The 19,395-nt window shown below is 38.8% G+C and overlaps 1 protein-coding gene across 3 annotated transcripts in view; it reads left to right on the top strand.

The window, feature by feature from the left end:
- Nucleotides 1-19,395, top strand: part of RANBP3 (RAN binding protein 3) — a 53,307-nt gene that overhangs the window by 23,852 nt on the left and 10,060 nt on the right. For all 3 annotated transcript variants that reach the window (XM_059489666.1, XM_059489665.1, XM_059489667.1), the window contains 9 exons: nt 5,158-5,194; nt 5,283-5,369; nt 7,872-7,943; nt 9,115-9,180; nt 10,673-10,765; nt 11,866-11,969; nt 16,178-16,297; nt 16,819-16,922; nt 19,213-19,291. In XM_059489666.1, the coding sequence (XP_059345649.1) occupies nt 5,158-5,194; nt 5,283-5,369; nt 7,872-7,943; nt 9,115-9,180; nt 10,673-10,765; nt 11,866-11,969; nt 16,178-16,297; nt 16,819-16,922; nt 19,213-19,291 (762 nt within the window). The remainder of the gene's footprint in view (nt 1-5,157; nt 5,195-5,282; nt 5,370-7,871; nt 7,944-9,114; nt 9,181-10,672; nt 10,766-11,865; nt 11,970-16,177; nt 16,298-16,818; nt 16,923-19,212; nt 19,292-19,395) is intronic.

The raw sequence follows: 19,395 nt of genomic DNA, 5'->3' as shown, positions 1-19,395 counted from the left end.
TTTAAAATTTAAAGTGTAAACTGTGTGTTTGCTAAGGGCAAGAGCACTTCTAAATAAACTAGAAAGTGGGTCTATATTTGATGGATTTGCTTCAAGCAGTGAGAGGAGGACTCTTTGTTCCCTCTGTGGGCCATGATATGCTGCAGCTTGACCAAGTGAGAAGGTAATGCAGCTTCCACTGGATATGTCGTGCCGACCCTTAAGGTATTTAACAGACTAAAAGCACTAATCATCGTAGCAGAGTTTTGGATTAGGGGCAAAATCAGTATCTTGTGGAAAAGCTGTCAGTGCTCATAATTTGATTTTTCTTCAGGTGATGTGGCAAAATCTTTTCTGAAAGACTGGATGACTAAATGACTCCTACCATACAGTCTTTCAGAGCAACTTTAAGTGTTCCTAATCTTTCTGGTTGGTGGACCATGTTTTCTTGGTACAGATGAGTGTCACTGTTCATTCTGGCATCACACCCTAGGCACGTGCTCTTTGCTCAAGCTTTGTTAAGGCTGCTTCACCCAATACCTGGACCCTTTTCTTGCACTGGTTGGTTTTGAGTTTTTGTCCAAGAATTGGCCATTTCAAATAAACCTAGTACTGAGTGGATTGTCATGATAAGGTGCTAATAGCTGTAGGTTAAGCACCTCTCAATGTTCAGACTGTTGCTTGATTAACTGCAGAACTCTTTCTTTTTTGAAGCTTGACATTTTCGAGACTTAATATTTTAAAATATAGCTGGTAAGCATGTGCGGAAAATCACGCTCTGAAAAACCAATGTCCATAAAGGAGACAAAGGAGTCCTGCAACTTTATTTGAATAAAAAAGGAGAGAGTCCCCTGGCCACACGTTCCCACCAAGTTTTCTTTCTTGAGGTTCTGGAGGGTGCAGCCTTCTCTTTTAATCCCAAACTCCCGGTTGCATGTTGCCCTCTTCCTTTCCCCATTGTCTGAAGTACTAGGAAGGTAGAGCCTTCCCGAACTGCCTATTGCATATTCCCCCTTCAAAGTGTCATTTTACCCCAAAGTTCCTAAGTTCAGGCTTGTGCTGAGTCCTCCACTTGTCTGTTTCAGGAGTTGGGCTGTCTGGGCTCCATAACAAACCTGCTGCTTGAAGTTAGGGGAGACATTAAGACCAATTTCAAAGACATTAACACCCATACCCTCACCCATGGAATTCTTTGTAACGATGTTATCACACATCTTTCCTATCAAACATAATCACAGACTTTTATCTCAGTTTTCTGTCATTTGAAATTGCAGTTACTAGAACTATCCAAGAGAATGGTGTTAACCAGACTTTCAGGAACGCAGAAAGTGGTTATCTTCGTCTTGTTCTTAGAGAGCAGAAAATCTTACCCCAGTTAACTGTGTTCTGAAAGAAATTTAAAACCCATGAATGCTGTTGGAGATCATATGCAGAAATTAGTGGCTGTACAAAACATCTGTTACAGCATTCTTCTTGATTCAATTCAGTTAAATGTACTGAATTGTATGGTGCTCAGTATGGGCATGGGACTGGCATGCATTAGCAAGTACTCTTCAAATTATTCGAGTGTCTTACAGCAAAATCATCCTTTACCTTGAAATCTAGAGGAGATTGATGCATCTTAAGAGTGCTTGTACTGGCTCATTGGAGAGTCAGTTTTCATGCAGTCTTCTCAGGCCCTGGGAAGATGGATGAGTTAAGACAGAAGAAGAGACACTGCATATTTCTTGTTTACTTGTTTGTATGCACATTCACAGATATTTCTGGAATGGCATGAATTTGGTGTGGCCGTAGGTACAGCCCCTTGCAGAGCTGATGGTTATGTCCTAACTCTTTGCTATCCCACACCAACCTCCCACAGCACATGACCGTCCCAGCAAGACTGCTGATTAAAAGGTTCTGGAACAGCTTTTAAGCAAATCATGGCAGTTCAATAATGCCTGTGTATGTGCAGAGTGTCTGGACTGAAGACTTGCACTACGGTGCTTTGAAGTCCATTTTATATGATTTTTGCATCTTAAAATGCATTTTCAAAGATAAACACTAGAAGTGTTTCAAAGATAAACACTAGAAGCTCCTAGAGCTTTTCCTGAATTGCATTGACCTTTTCTGCTTTAGCCAAATTCTCCCTTCCTCTCCCTGTTTCTCCTCACTAGTGTAAATAAGCAAAAACCAACAATTTAAAGTTTTGAAGTTCTTCTCTTAGCTTGATGTAACAATTGTGTGACGAATCAATGTTTGTATTTAGTTAACATCTGTGACGTATGCTCTTAAGAAGCAGTTGGTAGCCTTTATGAAACTAATTTCCTTAACTAGAAGCGTGTCTTAATTGTAGGAGCCTCTATAAATAGAGGCATATATGTAACTTTTCTCTAGCTGGATTTCTGAAAGCTGGGGACAGAGGGAATAAGTGAAAAGTGGCTTCTGCTCTTCAATGAGAAAATTCTAGGTTGGATTTTGCTGTTACAAGTTTGTGTCTCATCAGCATCTATTCCAAAGAACTGAATGGAGATAAATTTAATTACCTTAGTGGTTTCTTACAGTATGAGCTGGTCCTTGCTTTTGTTTCCATTTTGTGGGGTACTTATTTAAATCATTATTTTAAAGCTTACTGTTGCTGTAAAGTACAGACTGAGTAGGTTGAGAAGTGTAAAATGGAGAGACTGGACTGCTGTTCATTGTCACTAAATGTAATTTGCTGCTTTTCCAGTCTGTCGGGTTTGTCATGCATATATAAACCCCTGCTTTTTGTCTAGTGTACCCAGCTTCCTCTGAAGCAGCACTGGTATGTAATTCTGACTGCAGTGGTGACTTACTTTATCTGTGGTTTCATAGAAAAGTGAAGCTTATGCTAATACAGTAGATCTGTGTACCCCCACGGAATCTACCTGGCATCTATTTGACCACAGGCACACAGCTTTAATCTCCCAAAACTCTTGGGCTAGGAAGCATGGAAATAACTTGGAGCAGATTTTCTGTTCTGCTTTGCCCTCAGTAGAGTACAGAGTTGGTTTTGGATATTGATGCCTGTTACCCACTAAACATGGTGATGGTACATGAGTTGTGCTTGTCAGTTACAAAATTACAATAAGATTATTTGAGGCACAAGCCTCAAATCATATGGGTTTGACTTTTGAATGTTTTACTTGAGCATTGAGAATGAAGCATATGTTAAGTTTTTGACATTCAGGTGGAAATAATTTGTTTATTTTTAAGGATTTTTTGCATATAGAGATTACAGTTCCAGTCATGCAAATTTTTTACCACCAAGTGTTTTCTTTTCACTTTCAGGATTTTTGATAAAAGTGGAAACAAATTGCTTTTGTATGTGTCAACACTTTATGATCAAAATGGAACAATTTTGAGTTCAGATGCTGATTGTTGAAATACATGATATCATGGTTTTCCATTTTAGCCTTATCTTTTGGGAAAGTATTGTGTGTTGGCAAGGTCAGTGACTAATAAGACCACTTTCTGGTAGTACCATGGACTACTTGACTAATTATGTGGAAAGAGCCATGGATCATCAAGTGCAGTATTGACATGGCTGGGCTGATAGTTCTGGAATGCAACTCCCTGCATTCACACACACCTGTCAGTAGCTTCTTATTCCTTATGCTAAAAGTTTCAAAAGTACTCAATTAGGGTGCTAGTGAGGTAGCTATGAACATAATACAGAAAAGCCCTTAAAGGTAATTAAATAGACACAGTGCAGTGTGTTTTTAATTAGTGTTTAATAGAGTACTGATAGTACAGTATTATCTGGGTTCTAAATGTATGCAATGCTAAATAGAAAGTTTTTTAACTTTCTGATATTCTTACACCCATGGTATGCCTCACATATCAGTCCTGTGCAGATTTGTGCAATCTTTCTGTGTGTCTGCCTGCTCTCAGTGTCCAAGTGGGCCAAGTCATGGTGGAGAAGGAGTTTTGGGGCATCAGTGGGCTCTGCCCATGAGCTGCCATTCTTCCATTTATCAGCCAATCTCTGAAGTAAGACTGAGTGAAGGGGAGGTGGCCATCTGCATGTCCTGGGGCAGGAGTGGGATGAAAGGGTGGTGTTGGACTGGGCAGATGGTCCAGTATGTCAGAGCTGTCTGAAAGGATGGTGTAGCCAAGGTGGGGGGTTGGTCTGTTCTTCCAGGTAACAAGTTACAGGACAGAAGGGTATGGCCTCAAGTTGAACATTTAGATTGGATATTAGGAAAAGCATGTTCCACAAAAGGTTTGTGCAGCCATGGAACAGGCTGCCCATGGCAGTGGTGGAGCCATCTTCCCTGCAGGGATTTGTAAGATGTGTGGATGTGGCACTTGTGGACACGTTTTAGCATTGGGCATGGCAGTTCTGATGGATCACTTAGACTTGCCTACCTAAGCAATTCAGTTGTTCTAAGATGTTTTGTAGTGAGATGAAGATGTGATGCAGCCGTGATCACCTTCGATAGTGAAAGGAATCTGTCATGGGGTTATTTTTTTTGGAGGAGCAAAGGAGATTATATTAGTTGAGGAACTGGCAGAGAGATAGGAGGAAGGAGCCATAGTAATCCTCAGAAAATACATAAAACCTTTGTTCAGAGCCTTTTTAAAATATCTATGATAGTTGGTAGCCTGTGGTGCTTCTTTTTTTGTTCTGGTACTGTGGAACATGTTAGGGGGACTATCCATTGCTAATTCCAATAAAAATACTGTCATACTGGTTTACAGAGCATGCTTTGAAAGGCATTCCTCTAATGCTATAATTTTGTTGAAGGAATTAATGTCACTTAGTAATTAGGTAAAGTGCTTTGGAATGAACTCACAAATAATGGGTATGTTTATGTTGAGCTTGAAACTTCATATTTTAAAAATGAAACCAATTTTGAAAACTGTCATTTTCAAATTTTCAGTATATAGAAAATGTAACTGAAGTAATTGTTACACAGTCCCTAAAGATATTAGTGCTTGGGAATCTTCAGGAATCTTACTTGTAAATGAAATATTTTGAATTAATTGCTTTTGATAGTATCTGTGTGAAACTCTATGCCGACATATAAATCACGGAAGGTTATTGCGTTGAGTGTGTATCATTGACATTAAAGAAAAATTCTCCTAACTGATGTTTAAAACATTTGGATCAAACAGAAGAGACTGAAATGTTCAGTATGTGATCTTTCTTTGATCAGTGTAATCTGATTTCAGAGATCTGCAGATGGATCAAGTCCAGAAGATGGAGATGGTAAGAGATTTTATTGTAAAATTAAAAGCCATGAGTGTGTGTCTTGCTGGGATGTTTTGCGCTTTCTCTAATAAAGTTTTTTCTACAGAATCTGATCGAGAGGATGGAAGCTACTGTCCACCTGTAAAACGAGAGAGAACTTCATCTTTGAATCAGTTCCCTCCTTCTCAGTCAGGTAAATGCTGCTATGCTATTATAAATGAAGGGATAGTTTTCCTACCTAGAAATTCTTTTTCCAGTCACGTAAGCAGTCTTATTACTGTCTGTTGTGCTTTGGGTTAAGACCACAGCAGCCATGTACTCATGTTAGCAAATTTGATGAAGCCCAAAGGAGCTTACAGATAGTTTTTAAAAATGTTTTCTATCTGTAAGTTTATGTGTATTGGTAGTTTTACCTTTTACTATTGTGCTCTTAAATTGCAGAATTAACCAGAAATCTTCTTGATTTGTTGTGATCAGGTCGCTTCATTCCAAATTTATATAAGTGCTACCTTTTTCTTAGTTACTCTGCTGCCAGGGAAGTTTTTCAAGTCTCAACTCATGTTTTAGTCCTCTTTTCTCTTCTCCCATTACTTTTAAAATGGGGAGGATTCAGTGCACTTCTTAAGCACCTGACATATGCAAGAGAGAATGACCACAGCCTGTGTGTGTGCACAGTAGGGGCAGTGAATTCACTGGGGTGAATTCATGCAGTTCCCTTGCATGGGAATGGTCGCGTTTGATATTTGTTCACTCACAGGAACAGTCTTGATTTGTGCCATCTCTCCTCACAGATCATATGAAGGTTTTAGCTTTGGTCAACAGTTATTTTAGTTATGTCAGTGTTTGAGGCAGATTTTAAGACTGCTACTTTATTTCTACTGTCTTAAGTTGAAACAAAGAAGATGAGATACCTTGAGAGAAAGAAGTAAAAAGTTCCTCTCCTATGCAGCACAATCTGGAGATGTGACTAAAAGGTGAAAGCCTAGTTGTTTTGATTTTAATTTGAAAGAAATAAATGACTGTGAAATCCAAGATGTAGTTCTGATACTTTATGGACATACCATTTTAAATTCATGCACCAATGCTAGTCAGGAGATGAAGCTCTTCTCTTTCAGATCCAAATTTTCTGTTGGGCAGCTCAGTGGGTCTCCAGATGTCATCCTGTGAATTGGATGATCAGTGTTGCTGCTATCTGTTTGCTAACCACTCTTAGTAAAGGAATGCACAAAAATAATGAAGGCAGGGTTTTGTAGATTTTTCTGTGAGAATAATAGTATGTGTATAACCAGGTTCCCCACAGTCTCTTAACACTTGCATTCCGCTATGTCTTTGTCGTATAAGATTAGAATCTCTGTGCTTACATCTGTTAGGAAGTGGAGGAAAACAATTTACTCAACTCTTCCTTGGTTAAATACTGGATATTCCAGGAGTCCAGTATCCTTTCTCAAGCCTCTGCTTAGTTAATGAATTTTGAGAGGATGTGGTGATTTATTGACACCTTTCTTCTCATCTGCTGTGTGTTGTTCTCAAGCAGTGACAACTTTGATTTGAATTGCAAGTTTCATGAAGACCTTTTTGAATATTGTTCACATTATTCAATGGCTTTGGTTTCCAGAAAATCTTTTACTTTCCCACCTTCTTTTTTTTTTTTTCTTTTCTTTTTTTTTTTTTTTTGAGGGATTATGTTTCTCTCAAGAATAGGGAAATTTTGCTTACATGAAAACTGTGTCATGTTTAAGCTTAAGGCAGACAATAGTAAAAAGAGAGAAAGTGGAATTTAAGGAAAAAAGAAAAAAATTTTCAGACTTAATTATAAAAGGCAAGTCGCACATTTTTTAGTACAATGGTGTTCAGAGATGAGCTTCTTTTCTCTTTTCAACATACTTGAACTTTTTCTACAGCTGCATAAAAACTAAAAAAGCCAGTAAATACTACAATCCTTTACTTCATGCAAAATTATCTGTTAGAGAATCTGTCTCCTTCTGATTGTCCTATTTTATAAACTGGATTATGATTTTTGTGTAATACCAAAAGTACTAGAACTGCTGGGCAGGGTGTCAACCAAACTCCCTATTGTTTGCTTCTTTATGACCCAGAAAAGGGTGGAAAAGAGGTGCTGTCTTTTGCCTGTTTTTTCAAATATTTTTTTCCTTTGGTTGACTATTATGCTGCTGAGGTGACATCTGATAGTATCTGATGTGCTCTTCTCTGTTTCTGTAGGAGTTTTGTCTTTGCAGGGTAGTTCAAACCTAAGTTGCTTCTTGGTGAAAACAGCGCGGTCCCTCAGAGCGCAGATGTTCATGCCTACTCTCTAGCAGGCATTACACACCTCTCTGCTCTCTGCTCAGGGGCCTTTGGAAATGGTATTATACATGTTGCAATGCTATTATATATACTAACGCCACTTCTAATTCCTAATTCAGATACAGTTCAGATTGGGAATCCTGTATTTATACAGGATTCAGAAAAAATGAAATTTTTTCTTTGTCTATTTCAGGAGACACTTGGGAGGATTTTATGGGCAATGGCTTGTTTGCTACTTCGGCTGTAATGCTGTTTTAATTTAGAAGAAACAAAACCAAAGTAAAACAAATTACTAGAAAAAATACTTCAGTTTGAATTCTGGGAACTGGTTTATAATAAAGAACAACATCCACAACTTCCCTTTTTTTTTTTTCTTTTTCCTTGACTGCAGTAACAAAGAACAATGTCTTTATGCCATCAAGCTTTTGTGAACCCTCTGCAGGCAATTCTGACTCAGAACCAGGTGAGCTTCCTCATTTTTCTGCATTTTTCTTGAAAAAATATTTCTGTTGTTAATTTGTTGTGATCTAAAGTACTTCAGAAGTAAGACCCTGTCTGTGAGAACAGAAGTGATGATGGTTCTGATCTTAGACCTGTTCTCTTGCTCGCTTTGTTGTTCAACATCACCATTGCTGGAGGTAATTAAAATAATATCAAAGTTGTTGAATGCTTTGGGAGTGATGGTAGAATACTGCAGTATGACCCTTTCCTGCTAGCCTCACAATAAAACCTTTGGAAAAGTTTCATATATCTACTTCAGAAAAATGTTCTTTTATATTGAAAAGCAAACCAAGCATAAAGCATGGTCATGTGTTCAGCAATGATCTGTGAACCCTGTGTTGACAGAACTGCTAATTTTGTTAGTCTCCATCGTTCTGGTTTGGTTGTGTTGGTATCATGCCTGTTCTGCACATCAATATCATATGTTTATAACCAAGCACAGTGAGACTGTAAGATGCTGAGTTGTCTTATTCTGAGTACAGATATTAAGCCCCTAAAAGGAAAACAGTATAATTATTCTTTGTAAGTTGTAAGGAACTCAGTTTTTAAGAGCTGTAGATTTATAATTTTTTTTGAGATTTGATATTTAATTTAAAAACCATAACTGTAGTGAGTGTGAGCAAAGGAGTTTTTTATGTTCATACTACAAAAGCATGAGTAAAAACTTCTTATTACAAGAAACTAACATTAAGCAATTAAGTTTAACTTAGTTTATGATCATTAGCAATTAGATACTTCTTAGCAGCTGTCACGTTCAGACATAATTTTGATTGTTATTTCTTTAGTTTGATTCTCATTTAAAACCTTTATTATCTTTGTTAAGTCCTTCACAGAAGGAGCCCCATTTCTCTGGTGAACACAGTCTTTTTCCTGTTTCTTCTGAAAAAAATTTTGAACTTCTTGCTTGTGATACCATGTGTTTCTTTGAGGTGTATATTTGCTGTGATGATCACTGGAAATTCAGGTTTCTTTCAGAAGAAGAGAATTTGTTATTTGGAAAGCTCCTAATAACTTTGCATATTTATAGAACTTGTGGGTTGTTACAGTGGGGAAAACCTGAGCAATTCTATGACTGAATGGCTGTTTCTAATATGTTACAGCTTTGTCCTTGTAATTTTGTATTTCATTTCCAGAGGAAAAGAGCAGTGGATTCCGGCTGAAGCCACCAATACTTATCCATGGTCAGGCACCTAGTGCAGGTGAGTTCACTGTTTACTCCGACAGTACAAAGAAACCTGCTCAAGCATTTTATTTAGTTAGTAATTTCATCAATCAACTATAGAAGGTGGTAAATAGAAGGTGGCAATACCTATGTGTCTGCAGAAAAATAATCTTGTCTTCTCTGGGGTGGTTGTGCCCATATCCATTGTGTAATGCATATGGATGCATCCATGTTTTGCATTGGCTCAGCTGTGCATGTTTGAAGTGCATCACCCAGCTGTTGCTGCTTAGCAAGCTTCTGTTTGTGCTTGGAGTTATCCTCCAGACATTGAATTTGATTCCTTTGGTAGCAAACCATAAGAAAAGGGGTGTTCAGCGAGTGCCTTGAGCAAGTTCTGGCCATTACTGAGTGTTTAGTCTGCGACCAGGCCAGGGCAGCTGGAAGTGTCAAGAGAGTGCCCACTTCTGCTCTCCCTGGCTTTTGGTGGCAGTGTAAGTGGCAGGTCCATGATCACGCCTGTTCTGCACTACAGGCTGGCTATGACTGAGTTTCCCGTTTACTGATGTAGACCCAGCCACTATCAGAAAGATGATAGTATTACAGCTTCTTAGGAATTTGAGGGGGAAAAAAACAAACCCAAAACTATATAGATAATGAAAGCTATTATTGCATCACTCTATGGAAACTTCATTTCACTTGAAGAAAGAGTGGTAAATTTAAGAAAGGAACAAGCTGTTTTGAGTTTATGAGTGCTTGAACTTTGGATAGCTTTATAATCTGATGTCATGCCCTTTTAATATGGGTGACCTGAAATGGAACTAATTGCTATGAGTGAGTTCTGTTGCAGTATTTATTGGATCAAGGGTTCTTCTTGACCTATGGCAAGCCCAGAAAACTGAATTTTCTGGGCTTGCCATAACCTTCTAGAGTTGATGTAACAATGTTCGGGGGTTTTTTAATTAGGTTGTTTAAGGTCAATTCGCTTTTTGAATCATAGCAGTATTAGAGTTGTAGGGCTGTGCATCTTACTGTAACAACCAAAGAGGCCAGGTTAATTCAGAAAGCCTAAAGGTTATTAAATGACACAACACAACTATTACAGTACCAATATGTTTGATTGATTGCACGGATAAAGAAATATTTTACTACTATCTGGACATTACTTTATTAGAAGGAGAAAAGAAGATTTGTAATGTGTAGTTGAATAAAATGTCAGTGCATAAATAGGTTTACTGGAATTCTCTTACATATTGGCTTTTATTTCTGAATTACTTTCTTTCTGTGCTTTCCTGAATAAGGTAGACAATGTATTTTAAAGTGTCTTTTTAGGCTAGGAAATAGTCTTCCCTATTTGGGTCTAACTCTCTTTTGAAGCTGAGTAAGGAGGGATGGAAAAGAAGTAAGTAGAAGCTTTTCTAGTGTCTGTTTTTAATTGTGTGTTCCGTTGGAAGCAGTTAGAGAAGATTAGATGAAGCTGAATTTTCCAAATTTAAAACTTTATACTTCTTGAAAAAACTTTGCACTTGCAGGTCTCCCTAGCCAGAAACCAAAGGAACAGCAGCGAAGTGTGCTCCGTCCAGCAGTACTACAGGCACCGCAGCCAAAAGCTTTCTCACAGATGGGTAAATAATGCTTTTGCTCTCTAAATACAGTGGAGAGAGAACAAAAACATTGAATTTGGTTAATGTGGTGGCTTGCTTTTACTCAACACCCACCTTGGTTTTTCTAGTTTTCTCCTTTCAGAAAAGAAATATCTTAAATAGTAAGTGTATCTGTATTACATGAAGGATAGCATAGTAGAACCTTCAGATCTTGTGTAGGGTGACTGTCTGATGTTGCCAGGCCTCTAACTTTGGTGTAATCCATACTTAAGTTTTGAAATAAAAAGAATTTTAAGAGTGTGGTGTAGCAGTCAATATCAAATGACAGCATTGACCATGGTGTAATAAGCTGTTACTGGTAATTGATCAACAATGAAGTACCTAAATCAGTGAGAGGTGCCTCTGGGCTTGGGGACCATTTTGCTGTTGGGGCTTTGAAGTACAAATTTAATTCTGAACATAGAATTTTAATTTTTAAGTTTGGTCATTCATATAATGTTTATTGTATTATGGAATTTGATGTAGCTGATGGAAATAGACATGGTAAAAGTGTGGAAGTTGATGCGAAAAGCTGTTTAAAGTCCCTCTATCCTAAACCCCATGTTTCCCCAGCCCGATGCCGTTTGTTATGTGGAAGTTTAGTTGAACAGAAACAGGAGTAACTTCAGTTAATGCAGAGTCTGGCATAGAACCTAATATTCCTAGCTTGATTTCTTGACATGCCTCCTGACACAGATTGGACTCTACAGAGGACTTAGTATTGGGGTAAAATTTTCAGTGAGAGTTCAGTATGTGAGCAGGTAGATCAATCTGAAGACAAACCCTGCTGGCTGTGAACAGTATTAGATTAGTTGTACGTATTGAAGTCTTTACAACATTTGTATAGATTAATTTGCTGACTGGGTTTTCTGCATTTGGAATTTTGATTCTGCTAAGAATTGCTGAATTGTGGTCCTCATGTCTCTTGCAAAGTACTATGGGAAATTTTTAGTTTACATGACAACGTTTAATGGACTTAAACAAGAAAACTACATTCTATTTGCATAAGAAAAATTTTATGACAGTCTAAATATCTAGAGAATTCACGTATATTTTTTTGGTTTTTTGTTTCTGTGTTACAGTTCTCAGCAGTGGCACCAATGGTGTAAATATCCCTCCAGATTCTGCAGCCACATCAGAATCACCAAGTGATGCAACATTGAAAAGTTCAGACTCTGAAGACAAGGTAAGTTCGAGAAGGAGACTCAAGGTGACAGACATAAATATTTTAGGAAATAAAGCTGGAAAGAAAAGACAGACAAGGATAGGTTCCACTATGCTAAAAGAAACTGTGTGAATGCAGAGGCTTTGTTTTGGGAAGGCACTGAATTGGTCAAGGCTTTATAGATAAAGATCAGAGGGGAAGCCAGCAAGAGGGAGATCAAAGTGAACCTTCACCAGGCTTCAGGTTGTTTATTGAGTATTGAGCTGGTTGGTAGGATTCTGAAGGACAGCAGAGCTCATGAGAGCTCATTACCTGCATGGACAAACATGAGAATGAATAACTTATCCCAAAGCGCTTGAAACTGTGCAAGTTTGGGAGGAGGCCAGCATGTATGGGCTTGGGAGCTCCTTAAATCCAGAAAGAGAATGTGCATGTATCTCATGAAAGCAGTCAAGACGCCTGAGAACTATACAGAAGGATTGCCTGGATGTGTGGGAGAACTGGGAGAGACTAAATTTGGCTGGAATTGGGAATTACGGGGAATGAAAAGCTGCAAGCAAGGCTTCCACTGGTACTGGCAGCAAAGGTAAAATGAAGGAAAATCGTAGGCCTTCTGCAAAATGTTAAGGGGAACCTAGTGGTGAAAAAAAAGAAAAAAAATCTGAGGTACTCAATGCCTTTGTCTTGTTTTCTACTGAAGAGGTCTGCTGTCAGGTCTACCAAATCCTCTTTTTAGGGGAAGCTTGACAGAGCAAATCATTACACTAAATTTGATTAAGGACTGTGTTAGACAATTTGACATACACTGGTCCATAGGACCAGACAGGATGTATCCATGGGTGCAGAGGGAGGAGTCATGGTTTAACCCCAGCTGGCAGCCAAGTACCATGGAGCCGCTTCTTCAGTCCCTCTACTCAGCTGGGATGGGGAGAAGAATCAGGAAAAAAGTAAAGCTAGTGGATTGAGAGAAGAACAGTTATTTAAGTGTTGAAACAGAGTTAAGTATAATAATAATAATTGTAATGAAAAGGGGAGAGAGACAGATAAAACACAAAGAAAAGAAGTGATGTCCAGTGTAGGTGCTCAGCACCCGCTGATCTGTGCCCAGCTTGTCTCCCAGCAGCCATCAGCCCCTCACCAGCAGCTCCTCCAGTTTACACACTGGGCAGGGTGTTTTATTGTGTGGAATATCTGAATGGCCAGTTCGGGTCACTGTCCTGGCTGTGCTCCCCTCCCCCCGCCCAGCTTCTTGTGCAACTCCCTGCTGGCAGAGCATGAGACACAGAGAAGTCCTTGACTTGGGGTGTGCACAACTGTGCCACAACCAAAATACCAGTGTGTGATGAAGATTATTCTCATCCTGGATCCAAAATACAGTGTTGTGCCAGTGTTGTACTGGGAAGAAAATGAGCTCAGGACAGGGAGCTGAAGGGTGCTTGTGTGAGACCACTAGCTGTCCTCAGAGAGTTGTGGTACTGTGGTGGGTCCCAGTTACTTGGAAAGAAGAAAGCATGGCACACCTTTCCACAAATGGCAAGAAAGAAGTTCCAAGAAAGTAGAAATGGCTCAGCTCCTTCCTCTCCCTTTGTAGTGAAGGAGTCCTAGGATATGAGGCACCTTAAAGGGATTGAGAACAGCCAGCATAGATAAAACAGAGACCAACCTGATGAGTTTTTATCCTCTGAGATTATTTGCTTTTCAGAGAGCCCTACTTGTTGATTTTGACTTTAGGCAAAATCTTTGTATGGTCTGAAGTATTATTGTCATGGCCAAAATGGAGAGAGCTCTACTGCTTGAGTGGAATTTAAAAGTGGGTGATAAATTTGCTGAAGCAGTGAGCTTTGAGGGTAGCAGCCAGTGATTGGAAGTCTGACAAGTGTCCATCACTAGAGGCATTCCTAAGGACTGTTCAACATATACACAAACAACCTGGCAAGGTAGAATAAATCTTGTTATGTTTGTGGATACTACTGTACTGTGGGAAGGAGAAAGCAGTTTTAGTAAAGCAGCCCGTAAGTCCTCTTAATCAATAAAAGGATACACTACTTATTCATGTTCAATCTATTGTTCATCACTGCTGCACAGCACCTGAAGGTTCTTGAGCTTTTTGTTCTCCTAAGGACTTTCTATTCTGCACCTCTGCCACCTGCTTTCCACAAGTGGCTTTGTGACTTCTCCCTGCACACGCCGTGGTGGCACATTTCCTGATTATTCCCATACCATAGTTCTTGTTCCACTATACTCAGAGTCTTTCACTTACAAAACTCTAAAGTAGTGTTGGAAAACAATTGCAACCTGCATGGGAATCACTCCTTCCTGCTTCTGTCCTAACTTCCTACTCCATAGCTTTTAACACTGATGGGAAGACCCAACGCTATGCACACACAAAGCCTCAGAAGTGACCTGCATACAGCAGTTGCCTCTCAGCAAGGCACACTTCCATCAGCATCAACAGCACCATAAGTAGAAAAAAACCCAAAACCACAGGAAGTCTGAGCATATTACGAAGAAAACTATATAGTTACTATGGGAACTTGGTTATTAGGGAGTACCACCTGCTCCACTGGAGAGGACACTCAGGGGGAAGATGCCTGTCTAGGGAACTCATTACTAGTTTTTATGGCTGGCCAACGTGAAGTTTTTCTTTTTCCTTCCCTTTTTGATCTCCCTTCTTCCAAAATAAAATGACTGTCACCCTTAGAAGCAATACTATCACCTATAGATCTGCTAATAAATTCTGTATGTGAGAACTTGTCTCAACATTTTTCATGCAGTATCAGGATCTCCAAGACTTGTCTGCACAGCTCCTTTCTAGACAGTCTCTCTTCAGTCCTTGTGACACATGGGTTCTTTCACCTCAGATACAGAACTTTGCATTTGCTAACCATCAGCTAGTTTTTCTCAGCTTGTTTTTCCAACCTGCTGAGATCCTGCTGAAGAGCCCCTGCCTTCCAACATACTGACCATTAGGCTTAGGAAGTGATCTTTCTCTTTTAGTGCCACTGGCAGATGGCATCAGGAATACCATATGTAGTTTGGGGCTTGACACTACATGAAAAACACTTAAAAATCACTCAAGTGACTAGTGACTGGAGCACAAGAGGAGTGATGAGAGAATGAAAAAGCTGAGTATGTTCTGCTTGGACTATGACAGGCGAATTGGAGAGAGCTCTCAGCTCTCAAGTGATAGGTGGTGCAAGATGAGAATAAAATAAGGAAGTGTCTGTCAAACAGGTGAGAAGCGGCAGATGTGGTGTGAAGGGGATTCCAGGTGGGTTTTAGGACATAATTGTCATACTTAGTGTAGTTGAACATTGAACTGAATTGTTCAAACCAAAAATCGCAGACAAAGGCTCTCTAATTAAAGTTTGAAAGTAGTATGTTTATTACGCCGGCGGGTGGCACGGGGTGGGGGGGTTGTCCCTGAAATGCACGACCACATCACACAAGGATTTTTGCCTTCTATTTATTTCCCAAAATAATATATATGCATAACCCCAGCACCTCCCATTCCTGCTTTGTATTAAAATGAGATTATTAGTCCTTCAGTTCTTCTCTTGAATTGGGTTGGTGGTCTTGAACTGGGTCAGTGGTCCCAGGAATGAAGTCAGGAAGGTCTTTGTCAGGTCTCTGTGACCCTCTGGCACGATCCACGGCCCCCTGCTTCATGATGGATTGACATAGAGTCCAGGCACTGGGCATTGTTCTGCTGGTTTCAGTATGTTCCTATAATCGTTCACTTGCTCCACTTCCTTCTACAAGTGAGCTTATTTGTAATATAACAATTAGCTTTAGCTTAAGCATCTAGTAATTATTAACCTATTGTTGGTGTATCTAACTTCAATATGAATTGGCTCTAACCCTTAGCTAAAATCTTAAACCTTTAAAATCGTGATTCAGAGCCAGACTACCAAACTGTAAAACTGTCACGTGGATTGTTTTTGAAACTTGATATGAGATCTTGGGTAGCTTAATAGAATTTTGAAGTTGGTGCTGCTTTGAACGGAGTTTGGACCAGGTGCTCGTTAGAAACTCCTTTGAAGCTTAACTATTCTGTGATTTGCTAAGAAGAACACTTAACAACAGAGACATTTAAATGCAAAACATCCCTTGTGGATCTGAAAGTGTTATTGGCTTGTCATTGTAAATGAATGTGTGACTCACTTGTCATAAGGTGTTTTTATTTAAAGAAACTCAACTTCTTTGGCTACCTTTCTCCATTTCTTTAGACAGCAGAATGTCAGAAAAAGGAGTCCAACAATACTTCAGATGATGACTGCTCTGAGAAGGTTGAGCTAAATGCACAGCAAGCATTCGTTTTTGGGCAAAATTTACGAGATAGAGTTAAGGTAAACACATGTTTGTTCTCTTGACTAAGAGTTTATGAATATATGTAAAATTAAGAACCATGAACACAGCAGAGTTGTCTGTTTAATAAAACTAGTCTTTGGACATTTAATAAATGAATTCTGTTAAGTAACATAAGAAGCTTTTTTGAAAAAAATGCATCTACTGCAATCATGAGTAACAGCTAAAGCTCAGTAGAATGTGGTGTTTTCTCTTACTTCTTGGGTTAGAATGAAGTTGAAATGTGGTCCTAAGCTGTTCCCGTGCTACCAAGACTTCAAAGAAAAGATGGAAAAATAGGCTGAGCCTGGGCTTAAACTTGTGCGTAGAATAACTGACTTGGATTGTACCTCCTCTTGAAGATGGGTTAGCTCAGGTTTCCTTGCATGCTGAAAGAAAGTGTAATATTGAGACATATCTTGTTTTATTGTAGAAAGCATTTGTGGATGAACTTTGTCTGTAGGTAGAGTGAGTTGAAAATTTCGTAATTAAAATTATTGATATATACTTGTTCTTTTTCTAGCTAGGAGATGAAAGCAATGAAACTGCCGATGTGCAGATTGCTGGCCTTCTGACATCAGATATACCTTCTGCAACAAACTATTTTCTACAGTACATCAGTTCCAGGTGAGACTACAGGGAAACCAATATAACAGTTCTCCCTCTTTATTTTCCTTATTGAAAATTCGGTATGATTCTGCTCTTTATTGGATGCAGGGCTTAGACTGGGTCAGTGAGAATCTAGACTTCTGAAGAATGAGATGGCAATCTTCAGATCTGGGAGAATCCTCAATCATCTCTTCAAGGGAGATGCATTTGATATTATTTATTTGACCACATCCTCACCAACACCTCTTCAGAAAACCAAAAAGCATGACATGAGAGGCATGAAACCAAAAAGCGTGACATTCTTCTCATGAATGATCAGAAACAGAGATCTGCACTGTATTCGTGTTGTTCAGTAGGTTTCATATAAGATACAGATAAAAGGAAGAATAGTTAAAATTTTTCCATTATAGTAACCTTTTCAGAGTGGCCTGTATGAATAAGTAGGAGCCTGACTGTGGGAGGTTTTTGAGAGAACTTCTAAAGAATAACAGTAACATCAGTAACATCAGAAGAAACGTGATGTATAGGTAAAGTGAAGCAGCCAGGAGAAAACTGCTAATCCTGTCTTATGTAGTAATGACCTCTGAGCTGACAGCCTTCACTTGAGGCTAAGGTAGTGATACATGAAATCCATATCTCTGTGAAGGTGCTGGCTTAGTAGTGGTCAAAAATTTTAAGTAGTGTAAAGAATAAGAAAACAGAAGATGCAGAGCTGTGAATTCATGGAAAAATGTGAGGGGAAATCCCACCAAGAGTGATGAAGCAGAGCAACATCTCTGCTCCTGGCATAAGCTGAAATTCAGATTGAGGCAAGGAATTAATTGTAGGAAAAGCACCAATACATGCTTTCTTTGTCTTTATATTTGGCATTTTTAAGATCCTGTTGTTCACCATGAAGGAGGCAGTAGGCTGTTTTGCAGTCAATGAACTTTTGATGCTGAACTTTTCAGATGTTGTACTGGAGAGGTGGAGAACACTTTTCCCCTCTTGATGCCAGATCAGTGTCTTTCCAATAGACGCAGTCAGAGTTATTCAATCAGATTTGGCAGACAATAACTACTAATATGTGGCCTTCAAATACCAGAATATTTTCTCGCATTTTTCAACTCATGTGACACCTACTGTCATTTTATTTGAGTCTTTACTTTGGGAAGATTTATGCTTGGTGAGTCAATTGCGAGAAACCTAGGTTTGAACTTGTCTTAAAAACAATATTGTCTCTAAGGGGAGTTGGGTCTGGTTTTCTGATGAGATGGCAAAGCATTATGGTAATCAACTTGTAAAAGGAAACTCCTCCCTTTGTGTAACACTGTAAATTCTTTAAAAACTGTAAATATGCTAGGTGGCATGGCAGATATTGGTAGGCCACATTGAGTTCCCCGTCAACATTTGGAGTTCAGAACTGTGGTATTTAATTCCCTTAGGAGGTAAAATTATCTTCTACTGAGGATCTCCTTCGTTCTAGGAATCTCTTTAATCAGAAGTAGCAACTCTACATGTACAATTTAAGGGTTTGTTTGGTTTCACTTGAATCATGTAGATGCGAGTCCCCATTTTCTAAACTTGGTGAAATGCACGTAGGCTTGATTTGGAATGGTCTGCTTTTGTATGTTCACTCTGTGAGCAAGCTGGTGTCTTAATAAGGTATGCCTGATGGGAAGGAACAGGAACAATGACTTTTAAAGTCTTTTGTCTGTAAAAGAATAAAACTCCTGTCCTTCTTAAATAAGATTTAAAATCTGTTAATATAAATACTAATGGGAGGAAGATGTTGATTCTGCAAGGAAGAAGTAAAGGCTGATATTTGATTGTGAAACTTCTTGGAGAGTCTGTGGTGTTGCAGCTAGTCTGATAAAAGGCATTACTTATCCCTGCTGCCTTTGCTTCAGTTATGATCTTGCAAATGCTTTTGTTTCTGTTTGTTCAGTTTCTGAAAAAATTGACCTAAAGATGTGTGATAGTTCAAGTCTGTACATGTAGAATACAGTTTAAAAAAAAGTATGTTACATGTTTAGACAATAAGCCCTCACTTAGCATTCAGCATTGCTTTGTATGTTAGTAGTTATCTGAAGGGGAAGATTTTGACAGAGAAAAAATAATTTGTTGTCATTCTGAGAGAATTCTCATTCTGTAAAACTAGAATGTGCTCTCATGTTAAGTTGGATTAATTTTTACCTAGGTTTGTGTGCTTACTTTCTTGAAGACAGTGACAATTACTCACTTTCTGAGAAATTTTATTAGTAGAAAATAAAAAAAGGTATTATTTTCTATCTTGTAAAACCTGGCTTGTTTCTTGGGTTTTTTTCAGTGTAGAGAACTCTACGAACAGTGCAGATGCATCTAGCAACAAGTTTGTTTTTGGACAGAACATGAGTGAGCGAGTCCTAGTGAGTATCCACCATGTATATGTTGTAATTTTGCCAGCAGTTTGTTACGGATTCTCACTCAGGAATTTTGAGAGTCTTTAATTATACTTCTCACTTAATGATGG

The sequence above is a fragment of the Ammospiza nelsoni genome, chromosome 27 (assembly GCF_027579445.1).
Source record: "Ammospiza nelsoni isolate bAmmNel1 chromosome 27, bAmmNel1.pri, whole genome shotgun sequence".
NCBI classification, from domain to species: Eukaryota; Metazoa; Chordata; class Aves; order Passeriformes; family Passerellidae; genus Ammospiza; species Ammospiza nelsoni.
The sequence above is the reverse complement of the archived record's forward strand: the minus strand, read 5'-3'. Positions and strand labels throughout refer to the sequence as shown.